Source organism: Xenopus laevis, chromosome 3L (genome assembly GCF_017654675.1).
Source record: "Xenopus laevis strain J_2021 chromosome 3L, Xenopus_laevis_v10.1, whole genome shotgun sequence".
Taxonomy (NCBI): Eukaryota; Metazoa; Chordata; class Amphibia; order Anura; family Pipidae; genus Xenopus; species Xenopus laevis.
The window spans coordinates 81,728,566-81,749,791 of record NC_054375.1 but is presented as its reverse complement, the minus strand read 5'-3'; the positions used below and the strand labels follow the sequence as shown (position 1 = coordinate 81,749,791).

At 37.8% G+C, this 21,226-nt stretch overlaps 2 protein-coding genes and 1 long non-coding RNA gene across 8 annotated transcripts in view; 2 read left to right on the top strand and 1 right to left on the bottom strand.

Annotated features, from left to right (window-relative positions):
- Nucleotides 1–260: 260 nt before the first annotated feature.
- Nucleotides 261–14,759, bottom strand: LOC108711174. Of its 6 annotated transcripts, none has more exons than XM_041586458.1 (9): nt 14,673–14,759; nt 13,365–13,423; nt 10,859–10,898; nt 9,290–9,425; nt 8,307–8,430; nt 7,556–7,607; nt 5,200–5,233; nt 4,462–4,541; nt 261–958 (listed from the first exon to the last, which is right to left on the bottom strand). In XM_041586458.1, exons 2-9 carry the CDS (start codon nt 13,385–13,387, stop codon nt 506–508), a joined length of 942 nt encoding a protein of 313 aa, XP_041442392.1. In that variant the 5' UTR covers nt 13,388–13,423; nt 14,673–14,759; the 3' UTR covers nt 261–505. The 6 variants fall into 6 exon arrangements, with proteins under 6 accessions (XP_041442392.1, XP_041442391.1, XP_041442390.1 ...); XM_041586457.1 differs by having other exon boundaries at nt 14,646–14,733; XM_041586456.1 differs by having other exon boundaries at nt 14,626–14,710.
- Nucleotides 719–2,062, top strand: LOC121401508. Its single transcript, XR_005966297.1, has 3 exons — nt 719–740; nt 838–972; nt 1,275–2,062. It is a non-coding gene; the product is annotated as an uncharacterized LOC121401508 (long non-coding RNA).
- Nucleotides 14,760–14,915: 156 nt separating the features above from the next.
- Nucleotides 14,916–21,226, top strand: part of abcd2.L (ATP binding cassette subfamily D member 2 L homeolog) — a 31,617-nt gene continuing 25,306 nt past the window's right edge. The window contains exons 1-3 of the mRNA XM_018252628.2: nt 14,916–15,884; nt 17,980–18,160; nt 19,492–19,613. Of these exons, the coding sequence (XP_018108117.1) occupies nt 14,967–15,884; nt 17,980–18,160; nt 19,492–19,613 (1,221 nt within the window). The 5' untranslated portion in view covers nt 14,916–14,966. The remainder of the gene's footprint in view (nt 15,885–17,979; nt 18,161–19,491; nt 19,614–21,226) is intronic.

Below are 21,226 nucleotides of genomic sequence, written 5' to 3'. Positions count from 1 at the left end.
CTTTCTCTATGGATGCCATATTTGTGCAGCAGTAGTCCATTAGCATTAGAAACTCTGACTAAAAGGTTTAGAAACACAGTTACTTACAAAACCAGACCTTTCAGCAAAAAATGATCAACATGAGCTATAGGTAACTTTTTATGTACATTATTAATTTGTAGAGTCGTTATTTTTAATGTCAGTATCACTTTAATGAAACTTTTTATTTTTCAGTATTTGTTTTGAGTTCCCCTTAAGGTAGTGATGTAGACAAGACAACGTTTGGGTTTGGGATTCTTCCCTTGTATTGAATGAACATAAATGGTGCATCATAAATGTTGTGAGAATACATTTCTAACTCGTTTATTTTTACTGTAAGTGCAGCTATAGACATTACACCGTAACTTAATACAACACTACTAACATATTATATGTAGACTGTATGTTTGTAAACACAATGTGCCTTTTTTGTCATACTTGTTGTTTCTATCTGCCATATATGCTATTACTGAAAAGAACTTCTATTCTAACTTATACGAAATAACTCATTTAGCGGAGTGTGCTGCCCTCTCATGGTGGTTAAGTTAATGACCTGTCTGCTATTATTGCCTAAAGAACATTCAGAGCATTTGTATTCCTGTAGAATATCACACTGCACAGAAACATCGTGTTTGTCAGCTGTGTGTAGACTGCTGTCTGTCTGAGACCAGGCATGATGTTTTCCACTGACATCCAACTGACTTTCCTTTCTAATACTAAGAGTATGTGGCATATCGCTCAGCAGTGGCACATTGTATGTATCAGATTTACATCTATTTGTTATTTCTTTGATTGAAAAAAACATTTCACTTGTTTCAGGAGAACATTGTAGAAACTGTCCTTGTAGTCCTGGCTCTCCCATTTGCCAAACTCCACTGTCGCCTTCGTAGGATTCACCCGGCATATCTTCATTTTGTTCATTTTGTTCTCTATCATATCGCTGTGAAAAGACAGGTAACATTTACTTTATTCATTTCAGTTGGAAAATGTGCCACATCATTTCTGTTTTCATTTCATGACTAGCCTAGAAATAGTTGATATAATATATTGCATCTTTGTGTTAACTGAAATAAATCACATTAAAGGCACAACATTTAAGCAAACAAGATATGGACATTTTTCAACAGATTTGGTGATTATATGAACAAAGTTCCTGGGTCTTGATTATCTCTAGAAGATTAGTAGGTTCAATTATGCAACTCAAAAGAAATATATTAGATATAATGGCTTGTCTAATGAAATCTGTCATTACACAGCTCTGATGCTGAGGAGGACGGACATTTAAGACAGAAAAGGAGCTGTAATGTGAAGCCGCAGAAAAGAGCTGTAATGTGAAGACGCCATGCTGTAAAGAACTGGTAAGGCTGCTTAACTCCCAGGCAAGCATGTGATATGTGCATTGTTGCTGAGCAGTGACAGTCCAGGTGTATTAACAGAAATGTCAGGGGAAGGGAGGCTTTAGGTGTTCTCTGAACCCAAAGCAAAGTTCCCTTCACGGAGCTATTCAATTATGACCGGATGTATATGAAGTGCATTGCATGGTACTTTTTTGTCTGTGCTATAAACCATTGGATGGGATGTCCAGCCTAAACTCCAGTATTTGCCATTGGGGCAGTGCCCAAATCTCAATAAGATAACTAAGCACACAGAAACAGTACATATTCTTTAATGAATCAGTAGCTATCTGTAAATAGGTTGCACTACACAAACAGGATTGAGAAAACATTTAAAACTATGTATGTGCAGTCTACTCTACTTGCAACACAAATTTATTATATAAATGAAGGCTCAAACATACTGGCCCATAATGATTTCACAGCCCAGCCATTGAAGGAATGTAAGTGCCAAAAACAGGAGTTGTGGGTTTCACCTGAATCATCCTTACAATGTAAATAGACGCATTACCCAATCGTGAATAATTTTGCTTCCAACGAGACATTCCTTTCTTACAGGTTTCATTTTCAATCACCACACATGTGGATTGTACAGGTATTGGACCTGTTATCTAGAATGCACAGGACCTGAGGTTTCCTGGATAAGGGATCTTTCTGTAATTTGGATCTTCATACCTTAAATCTACTAGAAAATCATGTGAAGATAAATAAACCCAATAGGCTGGTTTTGCCTCCAATAAGGATTAATTATATCTTAGATTGGATCAAGTACAAGCTACTAGTTTATTATTACATAGAAAAAGAAAATCGTTATTTGCTTAGAATGAAGTCTATTCTGAGCTTTCTTGATAACGTGTTTCCAGATAACGGATCCCATACCTGTACAATGAATACATTTATTTTTGGTCCATTAAGTAGACTTCAAGACAAACTTTTCACCTTTTTTTTTTTTTTTTTTAACCATATGCTTTTGTTATCATTCATTTATAGTTATTAAAATTAAGGGTTGCGTGAATGGAATATAAACTCATCTTCTGCTTTAAAGGTCACTGTAGGAGTTGGAATAGTTTTCTCTTACTCTGCCTTCCAGAGGACATAATGAGGGCCTGCAGTGACTACATCCTAACAAGGAATAGAGCAGAACTGGAGATAAACCAAAATTGCTTTGGAACAAGTATGTGGACAGCTGTTTTCTTCATGAAATCACTGCCAGCTGTTATATCTTCTACTACAAAGTTAATAAAGTTCTGTTATTCATATAAACATACATCATGCACATACAGTATCTGTATGAGGGAATGCCCGATCCTTTTGGGCCACATTAGCCTATTGGTGTGTGTTCATTTCACTGCCTCCTCCTTCAAATTAATAGCACCCAATCTGAGGGAGACAACCATAGGGGACCAGGGAATGTTGAAAATGCAAAACAAATATAGAGGGTCTTCTCATTCTCATCAAGTAAACCTTCAGCTATTGTCTCCCTGTTGAAGAAGATGCTTATAAACATTTCTTTTCCTCCAGCCAGGTCTTTGTTTTTAAAGAATGTTTACTTATTTGAGCTGAATTAGACTATAGTAAAGCAAATATTGTGACCAGATATGAACTATTCAAGCAGGAAAACAAAGTGTCAGAAATATGAACTGCACGGCAGAACAGAAGGCAGAAAAACTTGTAAAACATTGCTAGTAATTGCCGCTATAGAAAGTACAGGATAAATCCACAATGACACTATTCCACTATCAAACATCAAAATGTGTGTGTTGGTATTGCAGGCTATCGTTGCTCATTATGTATCACTTATAAGCCAAACAAATGATTGTCAGTGATACAATGAGTGGAAATATAACTTACAAAAATGTTTAACCCTTAATTCCTAAATGGAGATAATGTTTTACTGAAACAATATGAGAGGCAAGTTATACTCAACTGACAGGGCTAAGGAATAGAAGCCTCCAGTTATAAATGTAATAGTTACATGCCACCTATCAAGCTTTTTGCCTCTTATAATCAAGAGTGGTGCAAAGTGATAAAAATTTTAGAGCAACTTATAAATATTGGGACACACACACACACACAATGCTCTATTAGGGGTGGCTGTTCCGGGGGGGGGGGTAATATTCTGGTTTATAACATGCCATTTTATATTTAGAGTTATAGAATGGATACCTAACAGTCTATATACTATTAAGTAGCCTATTAAATAATATAACCAAACTGGAACATAGATATCAGTAAATATTGCCCCTTTACATGTACCTTGAACCACCATTTGGTGACAGTCTGTGTGCGGCCTCAGAGATCACATGACAGGAAATACTGCAGCTATAACTGTAACAGTGTAGGAGTAAAAGACACAGCTCCGTCCATTCATTGGCTGATGAACTAGGGTTGACGTGGCAATCGCCCAATCACCGATATAGCACCGCCCCTGATGTCACAACCATGCCCCATGATGTCAAGGACCCACCCCATTACATCACGGCCCTGCACCCCTGCCCGGAGTTAGACGGCTAAAAGGTGGCGAACCTATGATGAACACTAACATGTACAGTATCTGTGTACTATGAATCATATGCACATACTACTAATTTATGAAAATGGTTTATTTAGATGGAGCAGGGTTTTACATTTGAGCTCTTATATCGTTTATTATAGAGACCTACATTGTTCTTGGTATAGTTTTCCTTTAATCCATTTTTAGGCAAGGCACAAAGTCATTTTTTTCTGAGCAGGAACTAATTGTGGCAGTAGGCCATTGAACATAGCATTTCGATAGTTCTGCTTTCAATATTAATGTCTGGGTTTTTTTTTACATAAAGGCTATTTTAATTAATAAGCCCTAAGAGCACAAATCCCAATAAGGCATTGGAACATGCCTATGTACCCAAATACAAATATTTTATCAAATACTACATTTCCTTTCTTCATTCTCTTTTACATCTATAATGTTGTTTGAAGTAATGTGATGGTTGCTCCTGAACAAGAGATAAAATACCAGCACATTACCATAATAATTGAGACGGCTTTAGGTACTGAACTATCCACTTACCATACCATAACTTGCCCTAGAGCAATTCCTGGAATTCCATTGGGGGTACACAGGGGTATGATAGCCATAAGATGACTTCTCTAAAAAGAGGGTTTAATAAATTAATACATACATAAATACATCTAACAAATGAGAATTATCTACATAATACCTTTAGTGAATTTGCCCCTAAGAGTCTACCTTTTGGAGCACTAGAACATTAGTCTAATCCCATTGGACAATCCCTTTACAATTTGCACTTTTTCCCCTCTAATGTGTGCCTGTATGTTATCCACTCTGCTATGGGGCAGGGGCCTCCTTCCTACTGTGTCTCTTACTACATAGCACATAAGCTCAATGTCCTTTTACAAGCTCTGTGTATTGGGCATATTTATTGTATCTATTATTGGACTTGTCCCCCCGTGTGTACTTTGTATATATTGTACTTTTATGTATATCACATTTTATGCATTGTACAATAGGGATGGGCGAATTTAACCCGTTTCGTTTCGCCAAAAATTCACTGCCGGCGAAATGTCGCCGACGCCCATTAAAGTCTATGGGCGTCAAAAAAATGTTATCACGCGCCGAAATTGTTTTGACGCGCGTCTTTTTTTTTTTTTGGACGCATGGCACCATACAAGTCTTTGGGTGTAATTTTTGCGGTGAAACAAGGCGAAAAAATTTGCCCATCCCTATTGTACAATGCTGTGGCTCCCTAGCAGAGCTTTACAAATAAAATTATACACAAATACATACTAAAGAGCAGATCAGGGTCTTCATAGATCTGACTCTGAAAAGAAACCAAAGTGACAGTGTTAGCACATGCATTTTTTTCTCTGAAGGTTAACTATTAAAAAAAAATATATTTTGTATAAGTTTCACCTCATGGAAATAAGGAACTTTCCAAAAATATAATTGATTAAAATTCTGTACTGTCTCTTATTCTTTACTATTACCCTCTCAGCAGTCTGTCTCACTATTAGCAGGCTTTATGCTGTGATCAGTTATATTAAAACATATAATAGGGATATGCAATAAAAACATGGCGGCCAGGCGCAGTTACCCATATCAACCAACCAGCAGGTAACATTTACTGGACTCCTTTTTATAAGCAAACATTGTATTGTTTTCTTGGGGTTACTGGAGCAGGACAAACTTAGTGCAGCTTATTAAATAATGGGGATAGCTCTATTGTATTGCCAGAGAGCACGCACCAATATATTTCACCTTTTCCATTTCCATTTAAACTAGGCGATAAGTATTACATAATTTAATGTTGAGTGGGATTTTTTGTTATTTTACTTTATGGAAGTATTCACAGCTCTGACTGGCCTGCAGTCAATTAAATTGACAGTAAATAACAATGATTAACAATAACCAAATTAAATAGGCATTCTTATTAATTGTTTGCATTTTCTATTTCATAAAGCAGATATAAATGCATATGTTTAAAATGAAGGCAAATGCACTTTTTGCCCAGTTTAAAAATCAAATCACAAATTCTATTTATTAAAGGGGTTGTTCACCTTAAGATTCATTTTAGTATGCAATTTGAAATCGGTTTTTATTTTTTATTATTTTTGTTTTTTGAGTTATTCAGCTTATTTGGGAGCTCCAGTTTGCCATTTCAGCAAACTAGTTGTTGGGTCCAAAATACCCTAGCAACCATTAACTAATTTGTATAAGGGTCTGGAACATGCATAGGAGAGGATCTTAGTAGAGAGATAAGTAATAAAAAGTAGTAGTAACAATACATTTGTAGCTTTATAGAGCATTTGTATTTTTTAGATGAGGTCAGTGACCCCCATTTGAAAGCTGTAAAGAGTCAGAAGAAGAAAACAAAACATTACTCAAAATTAGCCATTCTATAACATACTAAGGGGCACATTTACTTAGCTTGAGTGAAGGATTAGAATAAAAAATACTTAGAATTTCTAAGTATTTTTTTTGGTTACTGCGAGCATCGAATTGGCTACTTCGACCATCGACTTCGACTACGAATCGAACGATTCAAACTAAAAATCGTTAGACTATTCGATAGTTGAAGTACTCTCTTCGACCACCTACTTCGCCACCTAAAACCTACCGAATCTCAATGTTAGCCTATGGGGAAGGTCCCCATAGGCTTTCTAGCCAATTTGTGATCGTAGGAAAATCATTCGATCGATGGGTTAAAATCCTTCGCATTGTTCGATTCGAACGTTCGATCGAACGAATATCACTAAATCCTTCAACTTCGAAGTCGAAGGATTTAACTTTGACAATCGAATATCGAGGGTTAATTAACCCTCGATATTCGACCCTAAGTAAATGTGCCCCTAAAAGTTAACTTTAAGGTGAAGTACCCCTTTAAAACACTAGTCAGGATGCATTTACAGAAAAATCCCTCTTTATGAACACAGGTATACATAAGTTTAGAGTTCACTTTTTGATACAGTAAATATGATTGTCATGTTACACATGCATTATTTGTTTCATGGTTTGCTTTTGCTTATTTTGTTCCATCTCCCCTCCTGTTGTCCCCTCTGTTCTCTGTCTATTGGTTTACTCCACTTGTCCGGTAGTATATGCTAGGTTCCATTTTGAACTGCACCTATATTGCTGGAGTGGATCATATTATAGTCTGTTGACCTACCTAGATGTTCACTGCTGTCAAGATTCTCACACTTTGTAAATAAACTACTCAACAATCTTCAAGGTGTCATTCTGATTGAGTTCAACTGTCTGCTGACATTCCTGAGGTTGTAAGTTATTGCTATCTCAAGACAACTTGATAAAAAGATCACACTTCCAATGCTTAGAAAGGGAGGCAGAACAATGATTATACAAATCGCATACGAATGAATAGAAAGTGGGTGGGGGTTTTTTTGCACTGAGCTCACATTTTGATAAATTTGCCCCTATGAGTTATATCAAATACAGGCTTTTCAGGTGGTGACCAAGATGATCGAAACAGGCAGAAGGACATCATTTCTGATCATGATAAATCTAAATAATTCCAAGCAGATTCCAATTACATTCAGGTGCATATGTATGTGTGTGTATTTATGTATACATACAATATCAATACGGCAAAATCATTTAGTAAGTACTGTCAAATAAACAAAAATACCTGTTGAAATCTGTCCTCAGGGTCAGTGCAAAGAAATTTCTTTTCAGAACAGCTAAGAAAAATAAAAAATATTGTGTTAAATATAAAAGCAACATGGGAAGGTCTATTTTTTTCAAATTTTTTATTTGTATAATGCTTTTTCTACTTCGAAATACCTTTAATCTTTATCAAACTTATTTGTTAAAAAATATGAATATAAAAATTTTTTTGAATAAAATTGTGAAAAAATGTGAATACCTAGAATTTTTACTTTATTTATCATGCAAAAACTTGCATTGAAAAAACTGCTTTAAATAAATTGCCATAAACAGCTCCCACTAACTTCAAGATCCAGTGAACCAGAGAATGATTGTCACACTGATCACACTATTGTGGCATACAGGCATGGGATCCATTATCTCGAAACCCCTTATCCAGAAAGCTCTGAATTACTGGAAGGCCATCTCCCATAGACTCCATTTTATCTAAATAATTACAATTTTAAAAATGATTTCATTTTTGTCTGTAAAAATAAAACAGTACTTTGTACTTGATCAAAACTAAGATATAATTAACTCTTATTGGAAGCAAAATCAGCCTACTGGGTTTATGTAATGTTTACATGATTTTCTAGTAGATTTAAAGTATGAAGATGTGGATTACAGAAAGATCTGTTATCCAAAAAGCCCCAGGACACAGGCATTCTGGATAATAGGTCCCATACCTGTATTATACTGTATATATGTAAATACATATAAGGATATTCACTTACGTTACTTCATGGTCTTCAAGGCATATTGTAGATTTAACAGCAGTGGGTGTCATGGGCAGTTCAGTATTATTTTGTGGAAGAGGAAATGCTGCTGACTTTATATCAATGTTTAACATCTTCTTGTCTAAATTAGATTAAATACCATTACAAATAATGTATGTGTAGCATTGGTAAAATCTGTAGCCTTTATTTTATTGTATTGTTAGATTTTCTTTTAACTCATATACAAAATACTTTTTTGGTTCATTAAAAGTATGCCTGTTCAGTACATTGTAAAAATAAAAACTGGGTAAATAGATAAGCTGTGCAAAATAAAAAATGTTTATCATATAGTTAGTTAGCCAAAAATGTAATGTATAAAGACTGGAGTGACTGGATGTCTAATGTAACAGAACAGAACACAACTTCCTGCTTTTCAGCTCTATAAAGCTGAGCTAGTCAACGACTATAAGGGGGGCCACATGGGACATAAAGTTTCAGTGAGTTTGCAACTGATCCTTAGCATACAGCTCAGATTCAAAAGCAAACAGTTATGACCCATGTGCCCCCCCCATCAAGTCACTGTTTGGTTACTGCCGGGTAACCAGTCAGTGTAAACCAAGAGAGCTTCAAAGCAGGAAGTAGTGTTCAGACTGACATGTTATACATCAAATCACTCCAGCCTTTATACTTTACATTTTTGTCTAACTAACTATATTGGAAACATTTTTTATTTTGCACAGCCTATCAATTTAACCAGTTTGTATTCTGAGCAATTAATAAAACACATCACAGGTCTTAAGCGAGAGCCCAGTCGAAGAAGTGCATAAGTGCTCACTTAGCAAGCATTCTTCTGGTACGATCTGCAATTATAGCAAAAGTTGGGGTGCCTCAAATATAAATGAAAGCATCAGAGATGTAAATTAAGTAGCACACATGCTTGTACACTGTATAGTATATCGATTTTATTCAATAAATAGACTTCAGGTATCTGTTTAACTCACTGGCTGATTCCATTTTCCTGGATATCTGATTTACAAAGTACAGGTTAAGAAGGTCTAAACTGATGGATGAGTTTTCTTGGCAGACAGATCCTGATCGGTTAATTTTTGACATGAGCTTCTGTTTTTCAAAAAATTCCTGTAGTTGAAAAAGTTGCTCATTTTTTAGGTAATATAATTATCAATTAAACACATTTTTCCTTGCTTTTTGCACTTCTACTTTGTTTTGCCATGTAAAGTATCATCATACATTTGACTTAAGCAATGGAAACCATATTTTCTGACATATTTCTGGGCATCTCCTTCTGATCAGCTAGGGCCCACCAAAATGTAATGAGTAAAAGAGAGGGCAGTAAAGAGAGGCTCTCACACTTTGTTTTGGTTGGAGGCCATTAATTGATGGCATTTTAGACTCTCACCAAAATATTCTATGCAAATACTTGGGGGGTAGAATTTATAAGAAGAAAAAAATGATGTTCATTAATTACAGTCCAACTAAATTAATTATTCTGCTTTACTGCTTCTCCTTCATTGCTTTGCCATAACTCATAAATAAAAACCGCTTGTCAATAACAAAATGTACTGGTATAATAACATTATTTCATTAAAATAAATGGTAGTTTTAAATATCTGTGCCTACTTTTCACCTTGAATTGCTAGACAGATAAACACTCAGACAAACAAAATAGACAAATTCTCAGGCCATCATATGGGGGCACATTTACTATGGGTCGAATATCGAGGGTTAATTAACCCTCGATATTCGACCATCGAAGTAAAATCCTTTGACTTCGAATATCGAAGTCGAAGGATTTACTTCATTTAGTTTGATCAATTAAATCGATTGAATCCTTCGAATTGAACGATTCAAAGGATTTTAATCCATCGATCCATCAATCGAACGATTTTCCTTCGATCAGAAATTACATAGAAAGCTTATGGGGAAGGTCCCCATAGGCTAACATTGGTGCTTGGTAGGTTTTAGGTGGCGAAGTAGGTAGTCGAGGTTTTTTATTAAAGAGACAGTATTACGATTATCGAATAGTCAAACGTTTATAGTTTGAATCGTACGATTCAAAGTCGTAGTTGAAGTTCGAAGTAGCCAATTCGAGGGTCGAAGTAGCCACAAAAAACGTCGAAATTCTAAGTATTTTTCATTATAATCCTTCACTCGAGCTAAGTAAATGTGCCCCTAAGAAATGTGTTTTTTTCACCATTAACAAAAATAGAAAGTACATTTATACTTAGCTGAAATGTATTTAAAAAAATAAAAGAAATACAAATTTTAGCACTTCTGTAAGTGGAGAACCCAGTGGCATTGGTTTTATACAATTTCCATTTCATTTGGTTTTTACCAGTGTTACAATGGAAACTATTGTCTCTAGTTTTCCACCTCCCGATGCCTTGCCTCTTTGATTTTATTATTTTGTGGAAGTGCTCCCATATTACAAAGCCATTCCCCACAGCACTAGGCGTTCTGCCCCCGCAAAAAACTTCGAAATGAATAGCCACTCCATAAATTCCAATATGTACACATCTAATCTGAAATATTTATTTACATTATAAACTTACCTTTTGCCTTTTTCTTTCCTGTTTAAAAAGTATTCTGCTCCTAAAATGACAGATATGATGAGGAATTGCTCATGTATTTACTAGATGATGGTAAAACATCAAACTAAAGCATAACTAATATGCTTCACTGATATTCCTTAAAGGGGTGGTTCACCTTTAAGTTAACTTTTAGTATGTTATAGAATGGCTAATTCTAAGCAACTTTTCAATTGGCCTTCATTTTTTTTCTTTTTAATAGTTTTTCAATTATTTGCCTTTTTCTTCTGACTCTTTCCAGCTTTCAAATGGGAGTCACTAACTCCATCTAAAAACAAATGTTCTGTAAGGCTACAACCCCCATATGTAATAAAAGGCACTAAGTTTGCCCAGGAGCAGTAACCCATAGCAACCAATAAGATGTTTGCTTTTAAACAGGTGACTGGTATATTCTACCTGCTGATTGGTTGCTATGGGTTACTGCTCCTGGGCAAACTTAGTGCCTTTTATTACATAAACCCTCAAATGTATTATTATTGCTACATTTCATTATATTCATACTAAAAAAGTAGTAACAACTATATAGTTGTAGCCTTACAGAGCATTCATTTTTAGATGGGGTCAGCAACCCCCACTTGAAAGCTGAAAGAGTCAGAAGAAGAAGGCAAATAATTCAAAAACTATAAAAAAGAAAAAATGGAGGCCAATTGAAAAGTTACTTAGAATTAGCCATTCTATAACATACTAAAAGTTAACTTAAAGGGGAATTATCGCAAAAAATTTAATTTAATATAAGCTTCCTTATACTGAAGTAAGGAACTTTATAAATACAATCAATGAAATATTCTGTACTGTTTCTGAAATAATCAAGTTTAAATTCACGGTTCCTCTCTCAGCATCTGTTTCTCTTCATTCTGTCTTCATGCAGCAGTTGGGTGTTGGATGAATGATCCAATATATCTTAAGGGGGGCTCCCTTTCCTAGCGGATGTATTAGAGCTGATGATGTCTGCTGATTTTAATAGAGTGAGCTCTAATACATCTTCTAGGCAAAAGAAGCCCCCTTATAAAATATATTGGATCATTCATCTGACACCCAACTCCTGAATGAAGACAGAATGAGGAGAAACAGATGCTGAGAGAGGAATAGTGAAGATAAATGTGATTAATTCAGAAACGGCACAGAGTTTTTAATTGATTATATTTAGAAAGTTTCTTATTTCAGTATGATGAATCTTATATTAAATTTTCATTTTCGCGATAGTTCCCCTTTAAAGGTGAACCATCCCTTTAACGTATCCAGGAAAAATGCAAGTTATTATCCCTAAAATGTATCAAAATTTAACAGCCCAGTAATTGCATATGATTAGTGTATATTAATGGGTAATGGAACAAACTGCAGTATATTATCATCCCTAGCAGCTAGTTTTTAAAAAGTAATAGAAATGGACTGTTTGAAGATAAGTGCATTTTGTACAGGAATGGATCTCTCACAAGGCACGTGCCTATTAGGCAAGCCCCCACCCTTCAGTGAACCTGGATAGACTCATCATATCTACTGTCTCTCCTCACTGGTTCTGGAAACTGATTATTGTAGTTTTCAAGTGGCCACCTTCCTTCTCACATTATAGGCAGGCAATTAAATACTTTAAAAACCATCTAGTCAATATGATTTTTTGATTTTCCTCTTGTGTGTCACAAACAGTGACAAAAGGAGTAATCATTGAATGTTTGTTGACTTACTGAGTCTGAGCTAGAGAAGGGCTCACTGTCACTGCAGTAACACTGTGATGGACAGTCATGATTGAAGATACGTGAATACCTGGTAAATCTCTTCTGCTATGCTGACGGTCAAAGCCACTGATTATGCTTCTGATCACTATTGTGAGACCAATGCATAGAATCGCCAACTCATCAGTGATCAGCTAATTTTCCACAAGCATTGTCTAGCACTGAGACTGGCTTCTTTTATAGGAATGATACAGTGAAAATGTGTAGAATGATGCTATCTTTAGATACAATAGAGTTTATTCCATTTGACATAATAGTGATGCTGGTTTCTGAGGTTTACTGTATTTTTTTAAATAAAATCCATATTTTGATCAGCACAAGCTCTGAATGTATACTCAACTGTGTGTCAGGAGTGTGGTGTTTTTTCAATTCAAGTGTCTTTGATCACCAACACTAAATACTATCATTATTGGTAATGCCCATACAGTAGAGCATGGAGGCTGAACATTTTCTGTATAACTGTAACTTGGAAGAGGACAGAGCACAGCAGATTAAAGACATATCACTTATTTTGTGCAGAATAAACTATGCCCAAATTAAAATTGGGGAGAAAGGCTGAACTTGATATATGTGTCTTTTTTGTGAAAACCTCAACTATATAAGGACAACAGGCCCCAAGCATGGTGTTGCGCCAATACATGGATGTCACTGTGAAAAAACTGGTTGTTCCACATATAACCCTAACTAAAAAGGCAAGAGTAAGTGAAACACTGACAGCACTTACTACCAGCTCTGCTCACCTGGAGCCCCCAACCCAATTCATGCTGCCTCAGCTTCAAGCACTGTCACAAGTAGATGGCTGGAAAAAAAAACAAATGTGTAATTATGCATCTTAAAGGAACAGTTCAGTGTAAAAAAAAAACTGGGTAAAAAAATAGGCCGTGCAAAATAAAAAATGTTTCTAATATAGTTAGTTAGGCAAAAATGGAATGCATAAAGGCTGGAGTGACTGGATGTCTAACATAATAACACAACTTCCTGCTTTTCAGCTCTATAACTCTGAGTTAGTCAGCGACTTGAAGGGGGGCCACATGGGACATAACTGTTCAGTGAGTTTGCAACTGATCCTCAGCATTCAGCTCAGATTCAAAAGCAACAGATATGACCCATGTGCCCCCCCCTAAAGTCTCTGATTGGATAACCAGTCCGGGTAAACCAAGACAGCAGCAAAGCAGGAAGTAGTGTTCTGTTCTGTTATGTCAGACATCCAGTCACTCCAGCCTTTATACATTACATTTTTGCCTAACTAACTATATTAGAAACATTTTTTTTTCTGCACAGCCTATCTATTTACCCAGTTTTTATTTTTACACTGAACAATTCCTTTAATGAATGTGCCAGCAAACTAATCTTTTATATTCCGTTTTCTTCCATATAAACAAAACTGCCAATGGACTGGCCTTACACGACAATTATGTATCAGGTTTTACACAATTTTTTCTGGTTCCCCTAAAACTGAGGATATACAGGTATGAGATCCGTTATCCAGAAACCTGCTATCCAGAAATTACTGAAAGGCCATCTCCCATACACTCCATTTTATCCAAATAATACCAATTTTTAAAAATGATTTCCTTTTTCTCTGTAATACAAAAAAAAGTACAGGTATGGGACCTGTTAATACATAATGCTCAGGACCTGGAGTTTTCCGGATAATAGATATTTCCGTAATTTGGGGCTAGCATTTCATCACCACCCCTCTTGTCAAGTTACTCCCCCCATTCCTCTCCTCACTATTTTGGGGGGTGGAGACTTGTCTAGGACACCCCTCAGACTTGACCTGGCTTTGCTTCCTGTTACAGAGCATCATTTCCTGTCAGGTTATCTCAAAAGGGACCATCACAAAATGGTGGTCCAAGGTAAAAAATCAAGCTAAGTAGAAAGTGTCTCAAGCAGCTCTGATAGCGACTATAGATATGCTTAAATACTGGATGTGCGAGTTATAAATGTAGTTATGAAATGTATTTTCTACCACAGCCTCACTGGATTGAGAGCACGCACCAGTTAAGCGCCCGCGGTACCTTTATAACGCCGCATCACTGAGGTACCTGCCAGTGCGCCGCTTCTCCCTCTCAGCCAATGAGGTTCGGCCGGGGGCGGGGCTAGCAGTATCAGTAGCGCTGAATGGATTGGAGTACAGCAGTACGGCGAAATGCCAATGAGAGTTTCCTGTGAAGCTGTCAGTGTTCAATCAGCCGCGCATCTTTAATGCGGATAGACCGCTGCCTCCATAACATGGAATGACTGGAATAGCACAGGCTTTAATGGCAGCTTAGGACTGCGGGTGGGGGGTCCCTCGTTTCGTAGGTTTGTTAATAGGGGTGTGTGGTAGTTCATTAGAGATGTCTCACTTACTGCAGGCAGGGGAAAGGGTGAAATGGGGCCGGGAGAAAGCACTAAAGAGAGCGGCCGTGGTGCTGGCCGCTGCCTACTGCCTTAAGACCATCTATCCCATTGTGTGCCGGAGGATGCGACAGAAGGAGAGCGACAGCAGCCCGTGCAGACAGTCACCCCGCGACACCTCTTCTAAAGGCGGCCACAAGCCCAGCTCCCCGGCCGTCAATGCGGAATTCTACCGGCAGCTGCTGGAGCTCAGGCGGATCCTGTTCCCGAAGCTGGTGAGCAAGGAGCTGGGGCTGCTGTCAGTGCACTCGCTGGCGCTCGTCTCCAGGACCTTTCTGTCCGTCTATGTGGCGGGTCTGGACGGCAAGATAGTGAAAAGCATCGTGGAGAAGAATCCGCGGCGCTTCCTCATGCAGCTCATCAAATGGCTTCTCATTGCCATCCCGGCCACCTTTGTGAATAGCGCGATCCGCTACTTGGAGGGCAAACTGGCGCTGGCTCTGCGCACTCGCCTGGTGGATCACGCCTACCAGACCTACTTTGCGGATCAGACTTATTATAAGATTATTAACATGGACAGCAGGTTGGCCAATCCCGACCAGTCTCTGACTGAGGATATCATGATGTTCTCCCAGTCTGTGGCACATTTGTACTCCAACCTCACTAAACCCATCCTGGATGTGGTACTCACATCTTACACCCTCATCCAGACTGCCAGGTCCCGAGGAGCCAACCCCCTGGGGCCCACCCTGCTAGCCGGCCTGGTGGTCTATGCCACAGCCAAGGTGCTCAAGGCATGCTCCCCGAAATTTGGCAAATTAGTAGCTGAGGAAGCCCACAGGAAGGGATACCTGCGCTATGTGCACTCTAGAATTATAGCCAATGTGGAAGAAATTGCCTTTTACAGAGGTCATAAGGTAAGGCAGCTACTAAAGGGATGAATGGGTGAAATGTGAGAGGAGGATGCTGCTGTTGTGATGCTCAGGCCCCCATCCCCCTTCTCTGATGTGGCTCACTTTCCTTCTGCTACAGCAGGGATGTCCAACAGCTGTTACTTGCCTTCAAATCCCAGCATCCTCCTGGCAGGCCAATGCAAGGACTTGTAAGATGAGTGGTGCATTTAGATGGCTCACATCTATACTCCAGTGCCTTGGATCAATGTTACTGGAGCAGCGCCTCCTCACCCTTTATAATGTGACACGATGATATTTTATTTTATACTGAATAACCACTGATTCCCTACAGTTAGCATTTATTTCTAAAATTGATTTTATATAAATACATATTTCATGATGGCATGAACCATAGAGGGGCATGCTGTACTTTCTAACACAAGGCTTCTGTTTGACAAAAGTACAGTATGTTACAATTGTCAAAAATACATCACCCATTAGTGTCCACTTGCAAAAAGTATTATTGCCACCCCCTGTTTACTAAGGTGTGATGCAACAAATTAATCTGGCAACAACTGTCGATATTTACTCAAGCGTCGTAGTTCAGTTCAGCATTTTCCTGTACATTTCAAGGATTTGGCGCTCATTTCTGTCAGATGCATAATCTGCTATAAATGTGGTGAGTTTTCTTGCCACAGTAGCAAAATCACAACACCATCCAAATCTTATTTAATAATAAAAGCCTTTATTGGATTCCTGGCTCAAATCTCGAACAAACCACATTTCAGGCCTGCATGGTCTTTTTTTCAAGTAAGGCCATGCAGGCCTGAAATGTCGTTTGTTCGAGATGTGAGCCAGGAATCCAATAAAGGCTTTTATTATTAAACAAGATTTGGATGGTGCTGTGATTTTGCTACTGATATACTCAGCCAGTTGGAGTGGACAACTCTGCACGTGCACCTGTTTGTCAAAGTACGGTTTGGGTGAGTGCTGACCAATTGTTCCAATTTAGTTTTCTTGCCACTGCAAATGATGAACTGGTAATATAAAATAGTATATATTAGCAATTTATGATGGCCAATAACAGTAAGCAATCATTTTCACATTATAATGATATAAACTTGTCTCAGTTGTTTGTACTGAGATATGTGACATATTTAGGTTCAATAGAAGCCAGAACAAATTAATTAAGATGGCAATTTAATGCTCTGAGATAAGTAGGAAGAACAGCAACTATTTTTGCAGCCATTGGCTAGGGCTAGGCAATAGCCTTGAACCACATGGTGAATACAAATACATGTTTACATAGCATTATCAATAAACCAGGAAAGAAGGCATTGCTTCTCCACCCACTTTTCCTATTCTTTTCTTTCTTTCATTAACTTGCTGTAAATATACCTGTGGATTTAAGTTCTATCTCTGTAATAATATGAATAACATGCATGTTCTGCATGAAAACACATGCTCTATTAACAGAAAGTGCCACTTTGAAACACAAGACTTGAATTGATCTTTAGTTTAAAACAGGATCCCAACCCAAAAACTGTTCTGCTGAATATGTCAAAGTAATTTTATATCCATTACTTAAACATTTTCAGCACAAATAAAGTATTTGTATTTAATTGCTACTAAAGCAGTATGTGAGTAGCTATTTATATTTCCTGTCCTTCACATGGCAGTGAGTACTAAATATTACTCCCATCCACCTGGAGAAGGACAGAAATTACAAGCAGGCCTTTCAAAAGTCCCCTCCCAACCTCAACCGCTATCTTATGCCTGCACCTTCCATGCACCACCAGCAGAGCTTTCAGCTTTTTGTGCCCCTAGCCTGATATCATTAACTTCTGCTAGAATAAATTCATTTCAAGCACCGTCTTTGGAGAGTCCATATCTGTTGCTCCATCAAGATAACGTAATTCATAGACAAGATGTGGAATTTCAAAGTGGTATCTAAAAATCATTCTCCCTACATTTTTGACTCTCCCTGTTTAGGAGTAGCAGAGATGGCATACAGTACTATGGATGTTAGCAGGTGCATTTAAACTGAAACTATTTTGGCACTGATTTTTGTTCTCTAGATCACAATCACAAAAAACTCACAGTTTTTTTCCTTATATAGGTAGAGATGACTAAACTTCAAAAGAGTTATAGGGCTTTGGCTGGTCAAATAAATCTTATCTTATCCAAACGTCTTTGGTATGTCATGATAGAACAATTCCTGATGAAATATGTTTGGAGCAGCAGTGGGTTGGTGATGGTCGCTGTTCCCATCATCACTGCAACTGGCTTTGCAGATGGTGGTAAGTCATGTATTTTTATAGAAGACAGTTTGTGTGTCTGTGCTCTGGTTCACTATGTCATCCACATGCTCCAGTAAGTTTCATGCAAAACCTGTGTAAGGTGCCTAAACAGATATAAAGTGGAACAAGACAAAGTACAGCCAAATTTTTCTATTGTGGTACAAATTTCACATAAAATGCTTTTTCAAGTTTGCTTTCATCTATAATAGTAGCACGGTGGCTCAGTAGGTAGCCCTTCTACCTTGAAGTGCTGGAATTCTGAGTTGGATTCCATATGTGCATGGGAGTATTTGGGGTGCTCGATTTTTTTCCCACACGCCAAAAATATACATGCAGGTTATGATGTTGAGATTTTATTGTGCACACCCTTCTAATAAGTGGTGCTGTGGATCACATTGTCTTTCACTCTAAGATATATATATATATATATATATATATATATATATATATATATATATATATATATATATATATATATAGATATATATAGATATATATGTGTGTGTGTGTGTGTGTGTTTGAAATCCCTCCTCTGCAGTCTGGTTTATACTGTCTACTAAGTTATTCTCAGCAGCCATCTCCAACAGAGATCACTATTTTCACTACTTGAACATTAATATAAGGTACAGGTATGGGAACTGTTATCCAGAATGCTCGGGACCTGGGGTCCTCCGGATAAGGGATCTTTCCGTAATTTGGATCTTCATATCTTAAGTCTACTAGAAAATCATGTAAACATTAAATAAAACCAATAGGCTGGTTTTGCTTCTAATAAGGATTAATTATATCTTAGTTGGGATAAATTACAAGCTTATTATTACAGAGAAAAAGGAAATCATTTTTTAAAATTTGGATTCATTTATTATAATGGAGTCTATGGGAGACGGCCTTTCTGTTATTCGGAACTTTCTGTATAACGGGTTTCCGGATAACGGATCCCATAACTGTATATACTAACATTACAAAATTGTTGGGAAATGCTGCAGGTAACTGCTCATTATATTCAGCAAGTGCCTGATAATAGAGGCTTTTTAGTTTAGATATTTTAGTTCTGCAGTTTTTTCATGGAAGAACAGCCAGAATGGGGGGCAACGCTTTGTTTACAAATATAGATTGTATTTGTTATTTCTTAGAGGTTTTGAAACACTGCCTTATTTTTGTTAGGTCAGAGAATCAATTTACACAAGCTTTGATATACAGTTTGCTGAGTATTTATCATGATTAACATTCTTCTTTAACATATATCCATCTATACTGGTCTGCTAACTATAGGTATGGGGAAGAGTGCAGGAGAGCTGTGCCCTTCCTGAGTTAATTTCAGCCTCTTTTAGATTTAGAAGATGGACAGAAACACGCCATGGTGAGCGAACGAACTGAAGCTTTCACTACAGCCAGGAATCTACTGGCTTCAGGAGCTGATGCCATTGAAAGAATTATGTCTTCATACAAAGAGGTATGAGGAAAACCTTTATATTTGTTTTGTACTTGCAAAGTCCTGCATTTGATCATTAAAAGGGCACCATCTACAGGGGATTTGCATGTTCTCCCTGTTTCTGAATAGGTTCCCATACTCCCAAGACATACAGATAGGGATGTAGCGAACGTCGGAAAAAATGTTCGCGAACATGTTCGCGAACGTCCGGACAAAAATGCGAACGGTTCGTGAACGTTGCGAACCCCATAGACTTCAATGGGAAGGCGAATTTTAAAAGCTAGAAAAGACATTTCTGGCCAGAAAAATGATTTTAAAGTTGTTTAAAGGGTGCAACGACCTGGACAGTGGCATGCCAGAGGGGGATCAAGGGCAAATATGTTTCTAAAAAATCCATTGTTGACACAGCGCTGCGTTTTGTGCTGTAAAGGGCAGAAATCACACTACGTCACTCAGGTGGTGTTTCTGGAGACGGTATTATTATTGATATTTAGACAGAATGTGAAAAAGCTCACACAGCTAGGTGGCAGTGGTTTGAAGAACACACTGGGCAAATAATGCCTGCAAGGTCAACGTATACACTACAGCAGTGGATACGGAATATATTATTGCTGCTTGGAAAACGTCACTCAGGTGGTGTTTCTGGAGACGGTATTATTATTGATATTTAGACAGAATGTGAAAAAGCTCACACAGCTAGGTGGCAGTGGTTTGAAGAACAGATGCAGATGAGAGATCAGCAGCAGGACAGACAGCTGCCCACAGCAGCTACATACAGAGCACTGCAGTAGAAGGTAGATTACTAGCCAGCAAAGCTACCTAACCTAAAATGTCCCTCAAATCCCTGCAGAGTTCTGTCCCTACAATACAGAGCAGTATCAAGTAGATTACTAGCCAGCAAAGTTACTATCAACTGTCCCTCAAATCACAAAAACAGCTCTCTCCCTACACTAGCTCTTCCAAGCACACACAGGCAGAATGAAAAAACGCTGCAGGGCTTCAGTTTATATATGGAAGGGGAGTGGTCCAGGGGGTGTGGGGGTGGTCCAGGAGGGAGAGCTTCCTGATTGGCTGCCATGTATCTGCTGGTCTGGGGGAGAAATGGCAAAAAAAAGCGCCAGCTAAGGCGAACCCAAATTGGCAAACGTTGCGTTACGTTCGCGAACATTCGGCGGACGCGAACGGTCGATGTTCGCGCGAACAAGTTCGCCGGCGAACAGTCCGCGACATCCCTACATACAGATAGGTACATTTTCTTCTGTTTAAATTCACCCTAGTGCATGTGTGAGACTTTGTTATATCCACTAGTGCAGAGAGAGGTGAACAGTCTCTAAAGCAATTCAGTGCTATATTACTGGGATAGCCTTTCAGTAGACTATAATTAGGGGATGTTATTTTTTTATCTGAATGTGTCAGTTTGGAGAGCAATGGAATAGTATTTTGTTCCATTAGTAGTAAATAGGCTTGATTCTTTTCACTGAATATTAAAGAAATGAAAACATTTTTCACAATAAGCAAATTCTGAATGTATTGTTTAGTTTTTTTGCGGTTCCAAAAATGAACTCCAGTGAATAAAATCTTTTGGAAAAAACGACCAGCCCAGGAATCTTTCTAAGCAAGAATAACATTTTAGT

Coding starts and splice junctions, on each gene's coding strand:
- LOC108711174 (XM_041586458.1), bottom strand. CDS start 13,387: ATGAATTGGGTTGGGGGCTCCAG. Junction 10,899..13,364: donor AATTGGGTTGGGGGCTCCAG/GTGAGCAGAGCT, acceptor CTGTCATTTTAG/GAGCAGAATACTTTTTAAAC. Junction 5,234..7,555: donor CTGAGGACAGATTTCAACAG/GTATTTTTGTTT, acceptor GTTTCTTTTCAG/AGTCAGATCTATGAAGACCC.